The sequence below is a fragment of the Penicillium atrosanguineum genome, assembly GCF_028827265.1.
Source record: "Penicillium atrosanguineum strain IBT 20685 chromosome Unknown utg000002l_segment0_segment0, whole genome shotgun sequence".
Taxonomy (NCBI): domain Eukaryota; kingdom Fungi; phylum Ascomycota; class Eurotiomycetes; order Eurotiales; family Aspergillaceae; genus Penicillium; species Penicillium atrosanguineum.
This window is the reverse complement of record NW_026623134.1, coordinates 2338083-2354607: the sequence shown is the minus strand read 5'-3', so window position 1 is coordinate 2354607 and position 16525 is coordinate 2338083. Positions and strand designations below refer to the sequence as shown.

Genomic DNA, 16525 nt, shown 5'->3' with positions numbered 1-16525 from the left:
GGCCATGTAGGATGGGAGACAGCATCCCAGCCAGCTAGAGTGAAGTTGGCAAGTCGTTGAAGAACTTGGACTATGAAGTAATTTACTGAATTGCAATCTAAAAATTACTATACTCTCAAAATGTACAAAATTGGATCTACCTTTAGTACCTAGTAATTATGTGTAAAGTGGGGTTTATAGTGACTATTTAACTAGTCAATAGTAGCTTAAATTTCCTTATTTACTGATAATTCCATGTGATAACAGTCTCCTAGGGTGGATGAATAATCAAGGACCCAAGTCTTTGGAACGATACTGGCCGGTGTTTTCTTCAGATCAACCGCCTGAACACCAGGCTGATCACTCCATCATTTCGCTTATAGTATTCCAAACCAATAAAAATGAAAAAATTACGTGAGTTACCCTTTCGCACACTGTGCCCCTTTCGCAGTTCTCCTTGCGTAATCTGACTGTTACGGTTAAACGTACATAGACAGATAAGTGCATCATATCTAGTGTAAATGAAATTAAGACCATGGCTTAACTAGTGGTGGATATTCTGAGAAAATAAAGTTGCGAGCCAGCCCTTCATCCTGTGCTTCAGTCTCGCATGTTTGCGCAGTCAATTAACGAGTCTACTGGTTCTTATCCAGTAAATTCCCAGTACAGTACCCCACCGAAACTAGGGCCTTCGGGACATCAACCCACTTATCCTGGTCCTTTACTGCCACCTGCCAATCCGGATCCGACATTATTTTCTTGATGGTCTCCATGTCAGGGAGCATGTATTCGATAAAGCAGTCAAAAGTAGCGAAATCCCAGGTAGGCCGAAATGCTCCAATTTCTTCTTTAAGTGCACCGTTCTGAGACGGCGGCGTAACGAACTAGATCTCTATGTTTAGCCGCAGTCGGTGAGCAGACAAAGACCATAGCAATGCGCACTCACTAGGCAGTATTTGATGACTCCGTACTTTTCAAAGACGGGTATAGCGAGAGGTAGATGCTCCTCGACGATCCAGTCAATGAATGCCTCGTGAGAGTGCTGTTGTTGACGATAGTGGGTGATTGTGAATTTCACAGGTCGGCTCTCTGGGACTTCGGACATCTTGGTAGAGTGCTTATTTACAGGATAGGGCTTAAGGAAATTTAATTCGTTATTGAAATAGGGGAGGGGGGGGAAATTTATAATTCAACTTCTATTCGCTAGCTGAATCACAGACCGAATCGACGTAAGCTGAGCCGACGTAAGCTGAATCGAGTAAGCCGAACTGACTTAAGTAACGTTATCCCTCTCCTCAAGCTACGTATATAACAAAAGATTAATTATATGACATAGGAGATGAGAGGTGTTTAGTGTACCGGTCATCACGACAAAGCTTTAATCCTCATCAGCGCCTACTCGACCTACACGAAGACGAGGTTAGGGGTGGGGGTTGGAGCCTGGCAGTGATCCGGCATCTAGGTCCCTGCGCTTCGCCCGCTTTCAGTACTTCGACCTAGTTAGGCATAGTTTTACCGGGGAATTAGGAATTGCATGTGACTGGATTGTAAAGAGTAATGATCGGTCCAACACCGAAAGAATCCCAAGAATCCCGGAAAAAGCGGAAGCACTCAAGAGGCTTTCTCAATGTCAACTTCATTTTTGAAGAGCCTAATGGAAAAGGCATCATCATACTACAACTTTTCGCTTTACCTGAACCAATTCCCGACCACTTCTATCGCCTACTACGAAGGCAACAACAAAGCTGCAGGCCTGGTGAATATCGTGTCACCTTTTACAATTTTCAAAGTACTTGCAGATCTGTTGCAAGCTAAGTAAACCACATTTAAGCACATTTTATGGGATCACGCATCGTATGTTATCATACTCAATTGCCTTGTCAATCTCTAGCCTATCCGAGTGGGGAAATAGATGAGGCGATTATGGTGGGTCGCCCATGGGCCGGTCCGGCGCTCTCTCTAAAAACACGACGAGTGAAATCAAACTATGTCAACGACGACACAGTCTGTGCAACACGTTGCGTTTTGAGTGTTAGAAGTGTAAATTTCGTTGGCAGGGCTGACAACCGTCACAATTGCTCGCTGGGAAACACTATTATTGTCTCTGACCGGATTCTCGTGTTGGCTTAGGGTGAAGTGGTTGGGTTCGACACTCCTCCAGAATTGCTCAGTGATTGTAACTAGTTTTACGAATTGGCCAGAAAGGCCGGTTTGCTGGAAGATGGGGCCTCGCTTCTGTAGTGCATCTTGGCTTGATGTGGCTGTTCACGATGCTAGCACTTGATAAGAATTGGATGTATCATTCAAGTAGATTAGAAATTAGATTTCAGGTTATGGATATAACTCTTATTAACCTTGATTCTTTACATTATCAGTCATGGAAGTCACAGTTCTAAAGATATTATAGCCCCGTTGCGAGCCTGCAGACACGAATTTGGTATCTTTCCTAGTCCATCAGCCAAAAAAGGAACAACCAAACGCCTCGACAACGAGTCCAAACATAATACGAACCCAGATGTGAGAAAATACACTTCTCAGGTCTGTCAAGAATGCTCATCAATTGACAAATTCAATGAAAAGCTGACAAGTGGTTGTTTGGTGGATGCCGGGCAACAAAAGATCGACAGCGCGGTGGGAGCATCCGAACCGAGGAGTCAGTCTTCTTCGCCGAAATGTCCCGACTCCATGACGAGCTGGTACTCGGTACAAATGACCAGCTGATTGTCGTCTGTAAACTCTGGGTATAGGCGAGATTTTGAGCTCTATCGGGGCGCATTGCTCAGCGCAGAAGTGCCAGCACTTAGGATCGGTAGTATGCTGCCCAGTTGGTTCTTGAGAGCCTACAGAGTGGCAATGCGTATGAGAAGATGATTGACTAGTTCCATCTTGTCACAAGATGTGAGTTTCTTGCAGGGGCACAAAATAGACAATGCCTGCCAATTCACCCATATTGTATGTTTGGTGCACACGGATGCTGACGTTTGTGGCTCTATTGTCACTGGTGGAGCATACTTCACGTCCGGCTACGTGTTCCAATTGTTGGGTATACCAGTATCCTTGTCGTCAAAGAGATCAACCTGAAATAAGGGGTATATCATCATTCGTGATTCATGAGAATACAAAATAGCAAAAAGAGAAATCGCTTCATTCATCCATGTTTTTCCGGAGTGTCGGGCAGCCTAGACGATCTGCTCTGCCAGCTCTGGTACCGACAGAAAGGGTTGATGAAGTCGATGGTGATATGGTCACCATGATTAATGCGTGTCTCACTGCTCCAGGAATTGGAAATGTCCGAGGGTACGCCATTGGCATCTACCGATGGTGAGTGCTCGAACATGGCGATGGAGACGTCGTCGGCGTCCATCCATGAGGGTCCCCGGTCTCGAGTGATGGTGGGGGCGGCGTGAGTGAGGTCGGACGTGACGCGGGTGGCGTCAACAAAGTCAGGGAGCTCGCTTGGACCAGAGAAGGACTCTGCTTTCCAAACATGGTTGTGGACGAGGTGTATTAATTTGCCGAGGACAGCAAACTCCAGTTTCAACTTGATGCTGTACACGGCGCCCTTGAGCATAGTCTCCATGATATAGAAGTTCTTAAATTCGGCAACCAACAGGCCCAGATCCATCCCAATGATGACCAAGTTGATGATGATGAGCTGGTACTGAATCTTGCGCTTGGTTCGGTCCGGATCGAGGCGTATCATGCGAACAGTTTCCCAGATATAGAGACCAGAGATGACGAACTCTTGTATGCAGAACCCGGTCATCTGGATCTTTTCCATCACATTGTATCCATTTATATAGGGTTGTCGGGCATTCGCAGGAGCCAGATTGCTGCCGAAGGTGAGGACGGTAGTTGGAAGGTGTAGCACAACGGCATCGACAAGGATCATGGTTAACACGCGTCGCAGTATCCGATGGTTCGACAGCACCAGGTGCAAGCGCGAGTATAGTACTATTGACTGGCCAGTTACCATGCACCACCAACCCACGGTAAGAAAGGTAACTGGCAGCCAGGTCGCATCGGTGAGGTGGAAGAACTTGAGCAGGAAGCCGAGCGAGTAAGGGATGAGGCCGACAGAGGACGAGATGAGAAGACTCCAGAAGTAAAGACCGCGATACTGGGCGAAAGTGACAAAGATTAGAACCACCAGTTCAAAGGCATTATACCAGGTAACACCGGCCAAAGTCGCGATAGTAATCTTGAGGCCGAGGGAGCTTCCCATATAGCCGCCGGTGATGCCATCCCCGGCGGCGGTGATATTGGCCATGATAGGATGCCAAAGATCAAAGAGGCATGATATGATCCTCAGAGGTTGCAGGGGAGAAAAGTGAGGACAGAGAGAGGAGTCACATATACGGGGGCGGGGCGACGATCGCGGAGAGGCTCCAGTTTCTCCAGTCCAACGATCGGAAAGCGCTCGGTTTTTTTTAGCGTGTGAATGTTGCAGGGATCGATTCCTGCGTGACCTTGAAAACCCTCACCGATACTATGACTATATTTGCTACCCTGCACCGTTCTGTATAGCTCACAATTCTCGAGTAAGGAGTATAGATGTCAAGAATGTCAGGAGTGTCAGTTGTGGGTCAGGGGAGAAAACGCAAATAAAACTCCCGAGTCGACACATTCCAAGCCCGACTACACTTGACTATCGGACAAGTCCCGGTGAATTAACGCCCATCTTGGTCAGGGCGTTTATGACTTCATTTCCACTAGTCCCAACCAGTCCCCGTTCCCTAAAACTCAGCCCCCGACAGGGATCTGAGCCCGCCTTGCCCGCCTCTTTGTGGGGTTGGCGTTTTGCGCGGCCAGGTCCGCAGAACCCTTTTTCTCGTGGAATTGGCCCTATTCCGATGTCGGGCATACGAGATCCAATATGAGCGTTGACTCGCGGGGCGGTACAGGCTCAGATGCTTCAAGTCAGGAGTCCTTGAGAGGCCATTCAGACCCCAGACACGAAAGACACGTAAGACACGTCTTCTTACACCTTCTTCATGTGGCCAAGCGGGATATCGACCCACTCTCGGTATCATAGTCGTATGCTGTCAGAATACAGAGGCTCTTCCTCGTGTCATCTCCGTAGTGACACACTTGAGAGATAGGCCACTCCACACGATCTCGACCGGTCTGATGGGGGACTGGGGTGGTCTGGGGGTGTGCAACCGGTACGGGCAATCGGTCCTGTACCACTCTTTGAAACACCTCCAGGCCAGCAACACTGCAGTCGGGCCCCACATATAATTCATGGGACGATACCTAAATATCCACGGCCCGTTGTTTCCCGTTCACTACAGCAACGTTCGACACCTGGGCAGTAACGAATTGTCTAAATCGCCCCATTCCCAATCTGGTTACTCTACACAAGGCCCTTGCTTCGTCATATGCGATGTATACCATATGAATTCATCGAGTGCGCCAGTTGCTATGTTAGCTTATTTGCTCTAGAGGACAATGGAGGTCAGATATCAGATTGGTGCCTGAAGCGCCACCGGATCGAAGCTAATCAATCCCGCTCTTAGGCAGGTGGATGGTTTTTGAATCAACCCCAGGAGTCAGCATCTGTACAACGCTTGTCTACATCCCTCATTCCACGATCCTGCGGTGCTTCTTATCCTATAAGCTGTCAGGAACTATGTCTGAAAAAAGACTTCTGAAAGAGCTCGCCAACCTTCGCTGGTGGGCAACGATTCATTAGAATGCTCATTCTTGGTTTCCACTGACCTCTTCAAATGCGATAGCAATCCAACCCGGGATTTCTCTGCCGGGCCTTTAGATGAGAATGATCTGGTGGGTAGATCTACAAAAACTTCCTCGAACATCACATTGATAGAAACCGTCCAGAGTTCGTGGTCGGTATGAATCCTTGGACCTGTACGAATCTAATTACTTTGACCATTCTCAGTCGTGGTCTGGTCTAGCTAAACTTCGCCCTAATATGAAATAGGCCGAATCCCCATACGACAACGGTATATTCTACCTTAGTCTTTGGTTCCCCTCAGAATACCCGTACAAACCGCCCAAGATTGCCTTTACGACGAAGGTCTACCATCCAAACATAGGTGCAAAGGGTAACATCGGTCTAGACATGATTGGAGATAATTGGGGCTCGGGGTTGACACTTAACAAAGGTGTTCCGAAGTATTTGCCACACCCTAGCAATGAAGCTATTCTGACAAGCTCAATAGTTCTTCTGTCCATCTCTTTATTGCTCAAACCCCCTAACCTGGACGACTCTCTAGAGCCGGAGATCGCTCGTATATACAAAACAGACCGCAATCTGTATGAAGCCACTGCGAGAGAATGGTCGACCAAGTTTGCCCGCGTTCGTGATTGGAGTCACCAGTGTTAGAGCTCCAAAAAAGAAACTGAGACCTGTTTATCCTTTTAGAGGGTGGCTTCTTCAACACCAAAGTGGTCATGAATACGAATCACATAATCTGTAAAGGACCAAAAAGGACCCTTTTTGAAACTTGCTATAGTGCGTGAAAAAAGACAGCCAACGCCCAAAGCACCTCGCTAAATGACGAAAGAGAAAGAAAAGCATAAAAATCCTTTTCGAGGAAGTTCCCGTAACTCCCCGAACCCCTTGTCCTGCCCAGAGCCCCCGGCGCAACATCGTTGCCAAAATCCAGGCCACCAAGCGTCATAAATGGGGGCCAAAAAGTCGAACCGGTATCCATGTAATGTTACATCAAGGCCATGGCCTCAATATCATGATGAGATCAACTCCATCTCCAAAAAAAAAAATATCACTGACCCTGCCCGGCCCCATCGCGTTGATCACCAGCAGAGGCAGACGCGGACGCTGCAACTATGCGGTCCACCTCTCCCCGACACTCGGGCATGGCACTGCGCATCTCGCGCGCCAGCACGTCCCGGAACCCGGCGAACGCCTCACGCTTCCCCTTTAGGTCTTGATTGCCGCGCTGGACCAGCTCCACGAACTCACGGGTGTAAATGTCTGGGTTTCGGGCTGAGTCGACATAGTCGATGATTTCGGGCGGGAGTTGGATGCTTGAGAGTGATGGGTTGGATGGGTCAGTGGTGGTGTCTGCTTGGTGATCCGGTGGGAGGTCGGTGTCTTTGGAGAGTGTGGAGAGGGCGAGTGTGAGGTTTTTGCTTTGGAATTGGTTAGCTGGTCATGTTCCCGTAAGTTCTCTGTGGTTTGTTAAAGCATTTTGTGACACGTACATTTTCCGAACGAGCTCTTGCTGTGTCTCGGGGCCTAGGTAGCCGTGCACGGCGGACTGGATCTCGAAAAGGTGCTGGATGACGTCTTTGAGGTCATCTGGATGCTGTGTTAGCCTTGAAATTCTCTTGCCTGTCTGCTCTCACTCACCATCGACCTTCTTTAGCACTACTGGGGCCATGATGCTTTGGTTTGCCAAATGCGGTTCTTGCGACGGAGGTTTGGCGGAGATCGCGGTGGTGGGGAAGGCGGTGTGAGGAAGCTCAATTGAAGTAAACTCGAGATCTACATTGAACATTCTGAGTCCTAGAATTGAGTCAGTTGTTAATTCTACTTTAAATTTTCTTTTAGTGGGCGTCTGCTACATTCCCTCGATATATGACCTCGGCCACCGCTGAAGGAGTAGTCCTCCTAACCAATTTGGGGGATTCTGGTCACGCTGCAGACGTATTTGATATTCTAGATCTTCAAGGCTGCCGACTACTTTTCCGAATGTCTTCTTTGGTAGATTAGAGAGGTGAATATACCAAGGTAGACTATCCAGCGGCCAGAATTCCACCTAAAGAGGTCCACGGCAGCTGTAGGCGTAATTCTTATGTTTACTAGAGATGGCTACCAGGGAATATTCTTTTACACATATGAGATGATCTCTATTGCCAGATTATACGCCTTGCCGAAAATGTATAACGCCGAAAATTTCAAGGTTGGAACCTTGGAACAATGTTTGATAGCAAATGGTCATAAAATGGTGCTGATTTCGTCTATACGACAACACCGCGTTTCTTCCATCCCCTCCAGGCAGCCAGCCAAACCACAACAGCCACCCAGACACTAACAGTGCAGCCAACAGCCCAGTAGCCATAGCACCGCCAACCATAGCACTGCCCATCCGGCGAATCAATCGCATCCAATGCATTTTGGTAAGCGCGGGAGTAGACCACGCCCCAGAGTGCAGCGCCAAGGGCAGGCATCATGGCGACTATGCCCCAATTTGTGGCGAAGTTCTCCACGCCCCATACGACGGAGATGAGGATTGGTGTAAGGGAAAATGCGCTGCCGTAGCCGAAGCCGACTAGGGCGGTGGTGAGGTGGAATGCCTGGGGGTGTTCTATTGGGAGGGGCGATGATAGGAGAAGATAGCCAATGGAAAGAAGGATGGCGGATGGAACGAGGAAGGCCATTCTTGAGAGTGTGACGCCGCCTGTTTGAGATCCACTAAAGCGTTGTCGGCTGTCTTCTGGAATTGGTGGGAATAGATGGGTTGCTGGAGGTGCGAAGAAGTCTGAAAGAGAGCCTGTAAGGAGGCGGGCGATGGTTGAGGTCAATGCAACCGTGGTGACATGAGTTGATGGGAGACCAGCCGGTGGCGGAGCGAGAGGAGAGTAGAATCGAGGGGTGAGAGTTGGGATAATGGTGCCGAGCTGCTTGAGGTTAGATATCAGAAACATAGGAAACAAGATGAAAAGACATACATTATTGATGTAGGACTCTCCTGGTCCAGTAACCAAGAAGAAGCCCGCAGCCAGCCACCACATCGTGGGATCCTGGAGAAAGACTCGCGTTTCATAGTTGAGCAGCCAGTTCTTCTTCTGGCGCTCCTCTTCCTGGCGGTCCTTCTCCAGTCTTCGCTGTTCGCGTTCCTCGTCCGAAAGAGTAGGTGACTCTTCATCGTCGTCGGAACCAAAAGTACCATATTCCATCACAGTTGTGATCTCATTGCGTGGACGGAAGAATTCGCTCTCCTCGAGCAATCCACTGCGCTCCAGCTCTTCAACTGTCTCATCAATGAATTTTTCTTCCTCGTCATCCACAATGCGCAGTGCAAATGTACCGATAATTCCAATGACTAGCAGTAGCAATGCCAGGAAGAGGAAGTATTTAAATACATCCACATCACCTCGACTACCATCGGGATTCCACTCACACAGCACGTACGTTCCCAACTGACTCTGCCACATGCCACTCAGACCGAATGCTGCAATAGGTATGGCGAGCATTATGCCCTTGTGCTTGCCCCGGCCATAGTTCTTGGCGCACGTCGCCACGGCAGACAAATACATGCAGCTTGTTCCCATGCCCACCAAGATAAAGGCCACAATCATCACCCAAAATGGCCATCCGGTACCGCCGACGTCTGTGGGTGGACCACTCTTGTATGTGAACGCAGCGAGCATATATCCCACGCCGAACAATATCGCCGAGCCTAGAGACAATGGCGAGGGGCTGTATCGATCGCACAAGTACCCGAACAACGGCACCAGGAGATACATCGCTATTTCGGCAGCAATGGACACTGCATTTACTTGTAATTGAGAGTAGCGAAGCCGAGTAAGCAGCAGGTGCCCGTACAAGGAGAACGCAGTGATGCTACCAGCACCAAGACTACGAACCGACGTTAGCTTCAGACACCCAGAGGTGAGAAAGTACGACATTACCAAGTGACCACACCCCAGGCAAAGCTCACCACCCGGACCACCTCCTTGTGTATCTTCTGCCGATCACGCTCAACAATACCGTCCACCACATCGTTTAGCAGTCCATCATCGCTGTTGCCGCCAGAGCTAGCTCCCGAAACCGATTCCGGCACTGACTGCGGGTACGGCGTCAAGTGCCCAGTATGTCCCTCCGAAACTCTAGCATGAAGTAGTGGTCGATGCGCATCAAAGTCGCGCTTGTCGATCGGCGGGTCCGAATGGCCGTGGGAGCTCGTCATCGTGCTCGCCGGGCGAGTAGACCCGAGTCTGGAACGTCAGTTCGAAAGATGGTTGTAGAAAGGCAAGGTCGGTGGGGTTCGAGAGGTGTTAAGTGCTTTGGCTAGGTCTGTTCCGTCCAGCCCCGCTGGTATGTCGAGGTCCTTGCGGGGATGGAAATGGTTGGCACCCCGTGTCAGCTGGGTGGATCAGTTGTTGTGCTGTCGCGTCTCCACCATACGTCATTGCGTTTCAACACAAGCTCCTTCTGAGATTGTGAGCTATTCGCAATGACTTTTGAAGGACGAAGGGAGTTGCAAAGCTCACCTGCGATAACACGAGAGAAGCTGGGCTTGAGCTTATCGACTAGCACGTGACGTCGGCCGAGGTTGGAGCGCGACCAGGGTGATAGATAATATAAGGGAGCCTAGTTATGTCAGTCCTTCCTAACCTCTTTCTGAAGATTTGTATTGCTTTCTACTATTGACATGCAAAGTGTCCTTGAATACACAGGGAAAAACAAGGCAAAGCTGCTCGCTTGTTTAGATTTTATTCTTGACCAGACTATAAACGATGAAGTTAAGTACGAATGGGATGGCCAGTTAGAATGGAAGTAAAATTTTGTCTAATCATGTACAAAATACAAGGGCTTCAGCCCAAGTGAAAACGGGCTTGGAAGCCCAGGTATCCCGATTGAAGGGGTATTATCAATAAAACAAGACCTCGAAAGGAAGACACGAGTGAAAAAAAGTGGACGGGGAATCAAGGGCTGCTAAATTCATACACGTCATCAAAGTGAAAAAGGGCAACGAGATGAGAAGCACAAAACCAACCGGGCTCTAAATGCATCCAGCCATTGGAAGGGTCATTAAAGCATCCGTGTGGAGATCGTAAGTCGTACTTCCCATGGGAAGCTCGGGGCGAAAACAAATCAAGGCGCATAATGGTAGGATAAACTCCGGTGAAGAATCGTCTATCCCCGAACGCCATGATGTTGGGAATCAAGTCGGAAGAGAAGAAGGAAAAAGAAAAGGAAAAAAAAAGAGAAAAAAGGAGAAAAAGAAAAGAAAAGTGGAAGTTAAACGGAGTACCTCAGAAACTGACTTCACCTGCGTCACTGTCCATCACGCTCTCATCCCAGTACTGGTCTGACGGGGACTCGCGAACGGCAGGTTGGGAGCCTAGAGCGATAGCCTCGCCTTCGCCACGCTCGATGAACTCGTCTTGGGCGGTTTCACGCATAATGCGTTGGAAGTACATACGCAGAGTGCGGAGGCCACGGAGATATCCGCGATCAATGTCTTGCGGGTGCTGAGGTGGGCAAGGTGTGTTCGGAGGTAATTCGTCCTCGCCAGTCACGCAGTTGGCGAAGTCGACTATTTTCAATTGAACATCGATGCTGTTGTGTCCATCTTCAGAGGCTCGTCGCCGCGGACTGGGTCGTTCACCACTAGGGCGACTAGGTGTTGGCGGAGGAGTTGCTTGCTCTCCATCATACAGAATCAAGAGGCTACTAGCATACAGACGGTATCGATCCAACTTGCGGATCATATTTTCCAGCAGCGAGATCTTTTCCAGGATGATGGGGATCTTCTTAGCCACGCTGGTGTAGCTAACGCCATCGTAAAGGAAGCGAATGAGAGCATCCTGGAATTCGCGGCCCGATTTCAAGTCTCGTCCAAAGTACTTATCTTCGAAGATGTACTCTTGCTTCTTGACATTCCAAGCCTGCATACCACAGAGGCGAACTCCCAATTGCCGGGAAGTGGTCGACTGGCACTTTCGCCTCTGAGATTTCTTCTTCTTCTCGTTCGCCTCAATACCGTATTGACGAGTGCCCATCTTGAGATCGAGGACGCATGGCTTGTTCATGCCAGCTGTGAGATCTTCCAGGAGAAGGAAAAACTGAACTCGGTCATCCTTTCGCATTTGCGCCTCTTTGGGATTACTTGGCAACTCAGGACCAGTGTCGACATTCGCTCGTGCACGAGAGGCGTCCAAAAGTTTGTTGGGGGCTTCGGTCTCGGTGCCATAGGCGCTTTCCGAAGCCGTGGAAATGGAGGACGAAGACTTAACCTTAGAGGTAGTGATTTCAGGAATAGGTGCATCACCTTCCATGGAGAAAATTTCGTCCTCTCGATCTCCACCATAACCTTCGTCGTCAAAAAACAAAAGCTCACCCTCATTACGAGAATTCAAACTTCCACGTCGTTGAAGACCACCGCCGGAATGCCGCCGCCTTGTCTGGCCGCGATGGAGAGATGTTGCGCGATTTGATTGATCTTCGGTCTGCGTTTTCTCGAGGCGGTTGCGATTGTCTTCGAACGCAGTGGATGCTGACGATGAAAGTGTTGGACCCGGATCGGGATTGGACCGCGCAATTTCCTTCACGGGATTTCTCAAAGTCTCAACCTTTCCCAATGTGGAAGGACGACTATTGGCTGTGTGGTCTTTTGACAGGTTCCCAAGCCGATGAGGCATGTCGGAGGACGCTCTCGGCAGATGAAGCGGGCCCCGCGCCTGTCGCCGATGATGATGAATGGCAGGCGGACTGAACACTTCCCGCAGAACTTGTTCCTGGAGCTTTCTGTTCACTGTGGTCGCACCCCAGATCTTGGTCTGTTTCCTGGATGAATCAGAGTCCCCTGCGACATTATCAAGACCATCGGCGGAGTGTGGTCGGTCCATCAGACCGCCATCCCCAAGTCGAGGTCGTTGAGGACGAGTGAAAAGGTCGGCCGGGATGATATGACGATTGTTCTCAAGAATGACTTTGGGAATGACCCCGGTGACTTGTGACTGGCTAACAATTCTTTGTGGCTCCGGAGCCTCCAATTGTTGAGAATTCTTTGCAGAAAACCCATTAGTCTGGTTTGCATGCTCGGTACTAGCCTTGGGGCGTTTGGATGTTTTCGAGAAAGTCACATTCAAAACACCGATATATCTGTTGTAAGTCAGTTCGTGAACGAATATAAACACGCATTGATGACAGGAGGCTGAGTTGCGGTACTAGCATCGGTCCAAACATACCTCGGAAGGAACAAGAGCATATCAGGATGCCTTCTTTCAATTCGCTCGTAAAATTCATTTTCCCGATTGTTGAGCTGCTTGCAAACTGCCCGTCGCGAGAAACGGAAAACAGTGGTATGACCACCGACTTGATGCCTGTACGGCTTCAATTCCACAGCCCCGAGGGGCGCTGTGGGTTTCGACTTTCGTCTAACAGGGAATCGATTTCGTTGCGTGGGGGTAGCAGTCGGTGTTACCTCAAGATCGTCGGTGAGGCTGGATTCATCATGCATGGATTGAGAGCTTTCGTCCGCGGATACGATTTCGGACTCGCCAGTGGAATCATAATTGTATTCAGAAACCGTGCTCAGAGACTTCTCTGGCAGGCTTTCTGCCGGAGAACGAAGTTCCGCAAGCTCACCGGAGAAGATCTTATTTTCAGTTTTAGATCGAAAAGAAATATCCACATGGCCGACTTCTTGCTCCGGGGGCTCTCTACGCTCTTGGGGCACTAGCATCAGCTCACGGCCTTTCTCTGCAGCGGACAGTTGAAGTGTTTGCACACTATCCGAATCTGCTAGTAATTGATCTGAAACATCAAGCCCTTCGGGTACTGTGCGCTTGTGAGGGAAATAAACAGCAGAGGAGATTTGTTCGTTCTCCTCTTCATCTTCAAATTGACCGGATTCTCGACGCTCTCCTTCCTCGAAGGAACTAAGCGAATTGGGGAAACGTTCGACATGGGATTCTCTTTGGAAATAGTCGCGACTCAGTTCCGAATATTGGGTCGGGATGCTTTTGGAAAAGGAGGATCCGTGGCTACCACCCGGGGTAAGATGAAAGTTCCGGATTTCCTCGAGGAGACCGCGTGGCAGCGCTTGTGGACGCCGCTGATAGCCATCTTCCTGGTCCACTTGTTGGGACTTGTTAGTAGATGGTGACTCGAGCGACTGACTGTCGCCCAATAAGGGGAGAGAAATGCTTTTCCGGAGTATCGCATCATCCTCTGCTAGGGCATTAAGTTTCGGGGTTTCCAGCTCCATGGTGTGATCCCTCATATCAAGTGGCTCATCTTGCTGTCTAGCACGGTCTTCCCATCGCTTGCGGTCGGGGGATGTGTTTTCTTTGAATAGACCGAGGTAATGGCTAGATTTGCGGCTGCGCACGTTGGATGCAGGCTCCGCGTTGGTAAGATTTGCCTCGATTGAGCTGTCCACTCGCCCACGGCGACCTCTGGTTGAGCCGCCCTCGAGTTGAATACCCCGAGATGATTCGGCAAAGGAACTATGAGGAACGGTATGAGGTACGGTCTCCGGACTGACCATAGGCCAGTCCTGGCCGGATGTCAACGGTGATAAGGACTGGGGGTAGCGGGACGCATCGTCTAGCAAAGACGGGAGAAGACTGCGTTCAGCCAAAGTGTCTTGCGGGTTACCAATGTTCGTACCTGTTTCATCCAAAGGCACAGAGTGCACAAACCGAGCAATTGACTCCCCCCTCCTGATCTTTCAGCTGGTCCGAAGAAGAAATGGATGAGCGCAGTAGAGACGAGCGGGGGGCATCGGTGTGAGAAAACAGAGGCGACGAGCGCAAGGGGAGATGTCTGCGGACGTCAACTTCCATGGGGGAAGGGTCGACGTGAGGGCGGTGGGGGGTGACCTTGGAAATAGGACTTGGGGACCCATGTATATCATCTAGGCCCGGGATGGCATTCACCGGACGTTCATGATCCGAAGCCCTTTCGGGGGGCAATTGTGGGGTATTTGCGCCGCTGTCCGAAGGGAGATAGTGTGTTGCGAAGATGCTGTCTCTCTCGGACAATTGTGGGCTGTGGAAGGAGTCCGGGCGGGATAATTTCTCCAAGGGAGTTGATGCAGTCCTTTTTAGGGCGAAAGTAGATGCGGGCTGCGACCATTGACGGACCGTTGGGGATTCTGCCCGCGATGGGGAAGGCGCCTCTTGAGCCCCCTGGGACAGGTGAGAGTCCTTGGAAAAGTGGTGACGTGGGTTGCTCTGGGCGAGCTCAGCCTCCCTGGAGCAATCATGTTGGACGGGCGTAGCAGGTGTCACCAGGGGGTCATGTCGAGAGTCTTCGGGATCGTGCGGCGGGTTTGACATGGAGTGGACATTGGTCAGAGTTACCCGGATCGGAATGGTATGGAAGCGGGAACGAGGCGGGGGGGACTGGTTCGATATGAGGGATAAAAGGGCGGGAAAGACGTGGACGAGCCAGATGAGAGGCTGGGGTCACGAATCTGAACTGAGGCGAGTTAGTGGGAAGAGATGACAGGGGGGAAGGAATGGTATATTGGGGGCACGTTGGGCGAAGGAGGAATCTTACAGGCAGAGAGAACAGACCGCAAATCTGTCGGAGAACCGGGATCAGGAAAGGAGAAAGATAAAGGATAGAACTCAAAAGTCGGGCCCGAGATGGTAACACGACTGGGAATCGTCACCGCCTGGTTGAGTGGATCTGTCCGATCTCTCGATCAAGGTGGAGTGGACGGGAGTAGAAAGAGTCGAAGTGGGAAAGTTGAGTAAAGTCACCGGGTAGCCTTCCAACCTTCCAACCTTCCAACCTTCTAGCCTTCTCTCAGGTTCCCTCTTCCAATATCGATTCTCACTTCACAATGGGTACTCCACCATTCAGCTATATGTCTGCCTGTCGGCCTGTCTGTCTGTCTGCCTGCCTGTATCTGAATGAATACCTTCAACTTATCGGTTCATGCTAGATCCTGCAGACCTTGCTAGTGGATCCCTGCAGATGGTCTAGCACCTGACTCTCCTTGCAGGTCCCCTGGAAGATTGGGAACTCAAGTTTTGAGTATAGACTCTAACACCCAGCTAATGTCAATCCAGGAACCGGAGATCTCGGAATGCAGGGTGTTCACAATCATCAGTCACCAAGAGACAGCTGTGGCAAGACAACAAGGTTCTCGGGTCGATCAGGCGGTCTTTTGGAACACACTTTCTTCACTTCTCTGCCAATCACCATGGCTGCCGGAGGTGGCGTGGCCCAACCAAGCTCGGTCATAGGTGTCTCTGTCGGCGATTGGGGCGACAATTGCCCCTAGAAACATTCTCGACTCTTCCTGGGACATTGATCTTCGACATGGTTCATGTAAGCTACTGCGCCATACGTTTCAGGACCGTTTGCTATCAACTGCTTATTTCCCTACTCATATTTTGCATGATCGACACCGCTTGCAATAGTAAACGCCACCTCACTAGTAATTGTGATCTTAGAGACCCGGCGGTCGGGCCTGATCAATCATCCGGATCTTGGCCTCTGACACAAAGCTCGAAGAGTGCCACGGGAATTCTCCAGGCAACCGCAATGAAGCTGCGAGGGTACGTAGTTGTCATACCTAAGACACCGGTTGGATCCCTGGGCGCCAAAAGCGCGTGACGAGTATCAAAATATACTCCAAGAGAATGTTGGACGATTATGCGCCCTATGTATGTTATGAGAGGGGTGTTGATGACACACTTCTCAAAATTGAGCCATTTGGACAATCCGTTGAACGATGGGTAAGAAAAAGTAGTAAAGCGAAAAATGGAAGAAAGAATCAAGACCCTTCCTTCTCCGGCTCCTTGACGTCTCGATTCCCAAGGTTTCCCAAATGAATGAGGTATCGGGGTATTAACCTGGTATAAA

The 16525-nt window shown here is 50.0% G+C and overlaps 6 protein-coding genes across 6 annotated transcripts; 1 reads left to right on the top strand and 5 right to left on the bottom strand.

Moving 5' to 3' along the window:
• Nucleotides 1–614: 614 nt before the first annotated feature.
• Nucleotides 615–1084, bottom strand: N7443_002666 (EthD domain-containing protein; the record flags this gene model as incomplete). Its single annotated transcript, XM_056882722.1, has 2 exons — nucleotides 615–863; nucleotides 926–1084. 2 exons carry the CDS (start codon nucleotides 1082–1084, stop codon nucleotides 615–617), a joined length of 408 nt encoding a protein of 135 aa, XP_056744563.1.
• Nucleotides 1085–1606: 522 nt separating this feature from the next.
• Nucleotides 1607–1798, top strand: N7443_002665 (uncharacterized protein; the record flags this gene model as incomplete). The annotated part of the gene is made up of 1 exon (XM_056882721.1): nucleotides 1607–1798. One exon carries the CDS (start codon nucleotides 1607–1609, stop codon nucleotides 1796–1798), a length of 192 nt encoding a protein of 63 aa, XP_056744562.1.
• A 1329-nt stretch (nucleotides 1799–3127) lies between these two features.
• On the bottom strand, nucleotides 3128–4249 carry N7443_002664 (uncharacterized protein; the record flags this gene model as incomplete). Its single annotated transcript, XM_056882720.1, has 1 exon — nucleotides 3128–4249. One exon carries the CDS (start codon nucleotides 4247–4249, stop codon nucleotides 3128–3130), a length of 1122 nt encoding a protein of 373 aa, XP_056744561.1.
• A 2479-nt stretch (nucleotides 4250–6728) lies between these two features.
• On the bottom strand, nucleotides 6729–7466 carry nut2 (mediator complex subunit NUT2; the record flags this gene model as incomplete). Its single annotated transcript, XM_056882719.1, has 3 exons — nucleotides 6729–7098; nucleotides 7171–7267; nucleotides 7319–7466. The coding sequence occupies 3 exons, from the start codon at nucleotides 7464–7466 to the stop codon at nucleotides 6729–6731; spliced, it is 615 nt and encodes a 204-aa protein (XP_056744560.1).
• A 463-nt stretch (nucleotides 7467–7929) lies between these two features.
• On the bottom strand, nucleotides 7930–9881 carry N7443_002662 (MFS transporter; the record flags this gene model as incomplete). Its single annotated transcript, XM_056882718.1, has 3 exons — nucleotides 7930–8589; nucleotides 8641–9550; nucleotides 9604–9881. The coding sequence occupies 3 exons, from the start codon at nucleotides 9879–9881 to the stop codon at nucleotides 7930–7932; spliced, it is 1848 nt and encodes a 615-aa protein (XP_056744559.1).
• A 1069-nt stretch (nucleotides 9882–10950) lies between these two features.
• Nucleotides 10951–14985, bottom strand: N7443_002661 (inositol polyphosphate kinase KCS1; the record flags this gene model as incomplete). Its single annotated transcript, XM_056882717.1, has 3 exons — nucleotides 10951–12802; nucleotides 12889–14367; nucleotides 14417–14985. 3 exons carry the CDS (start codon nucleotides 14983–14985, stop codon nucleotides 10951–10953), a joined length of 3900 nt encoding a protein of 1299 aa, XP_056744558.1.
• Nucleotides 14986–16525: the final 1540 nt, after the last annotated feature.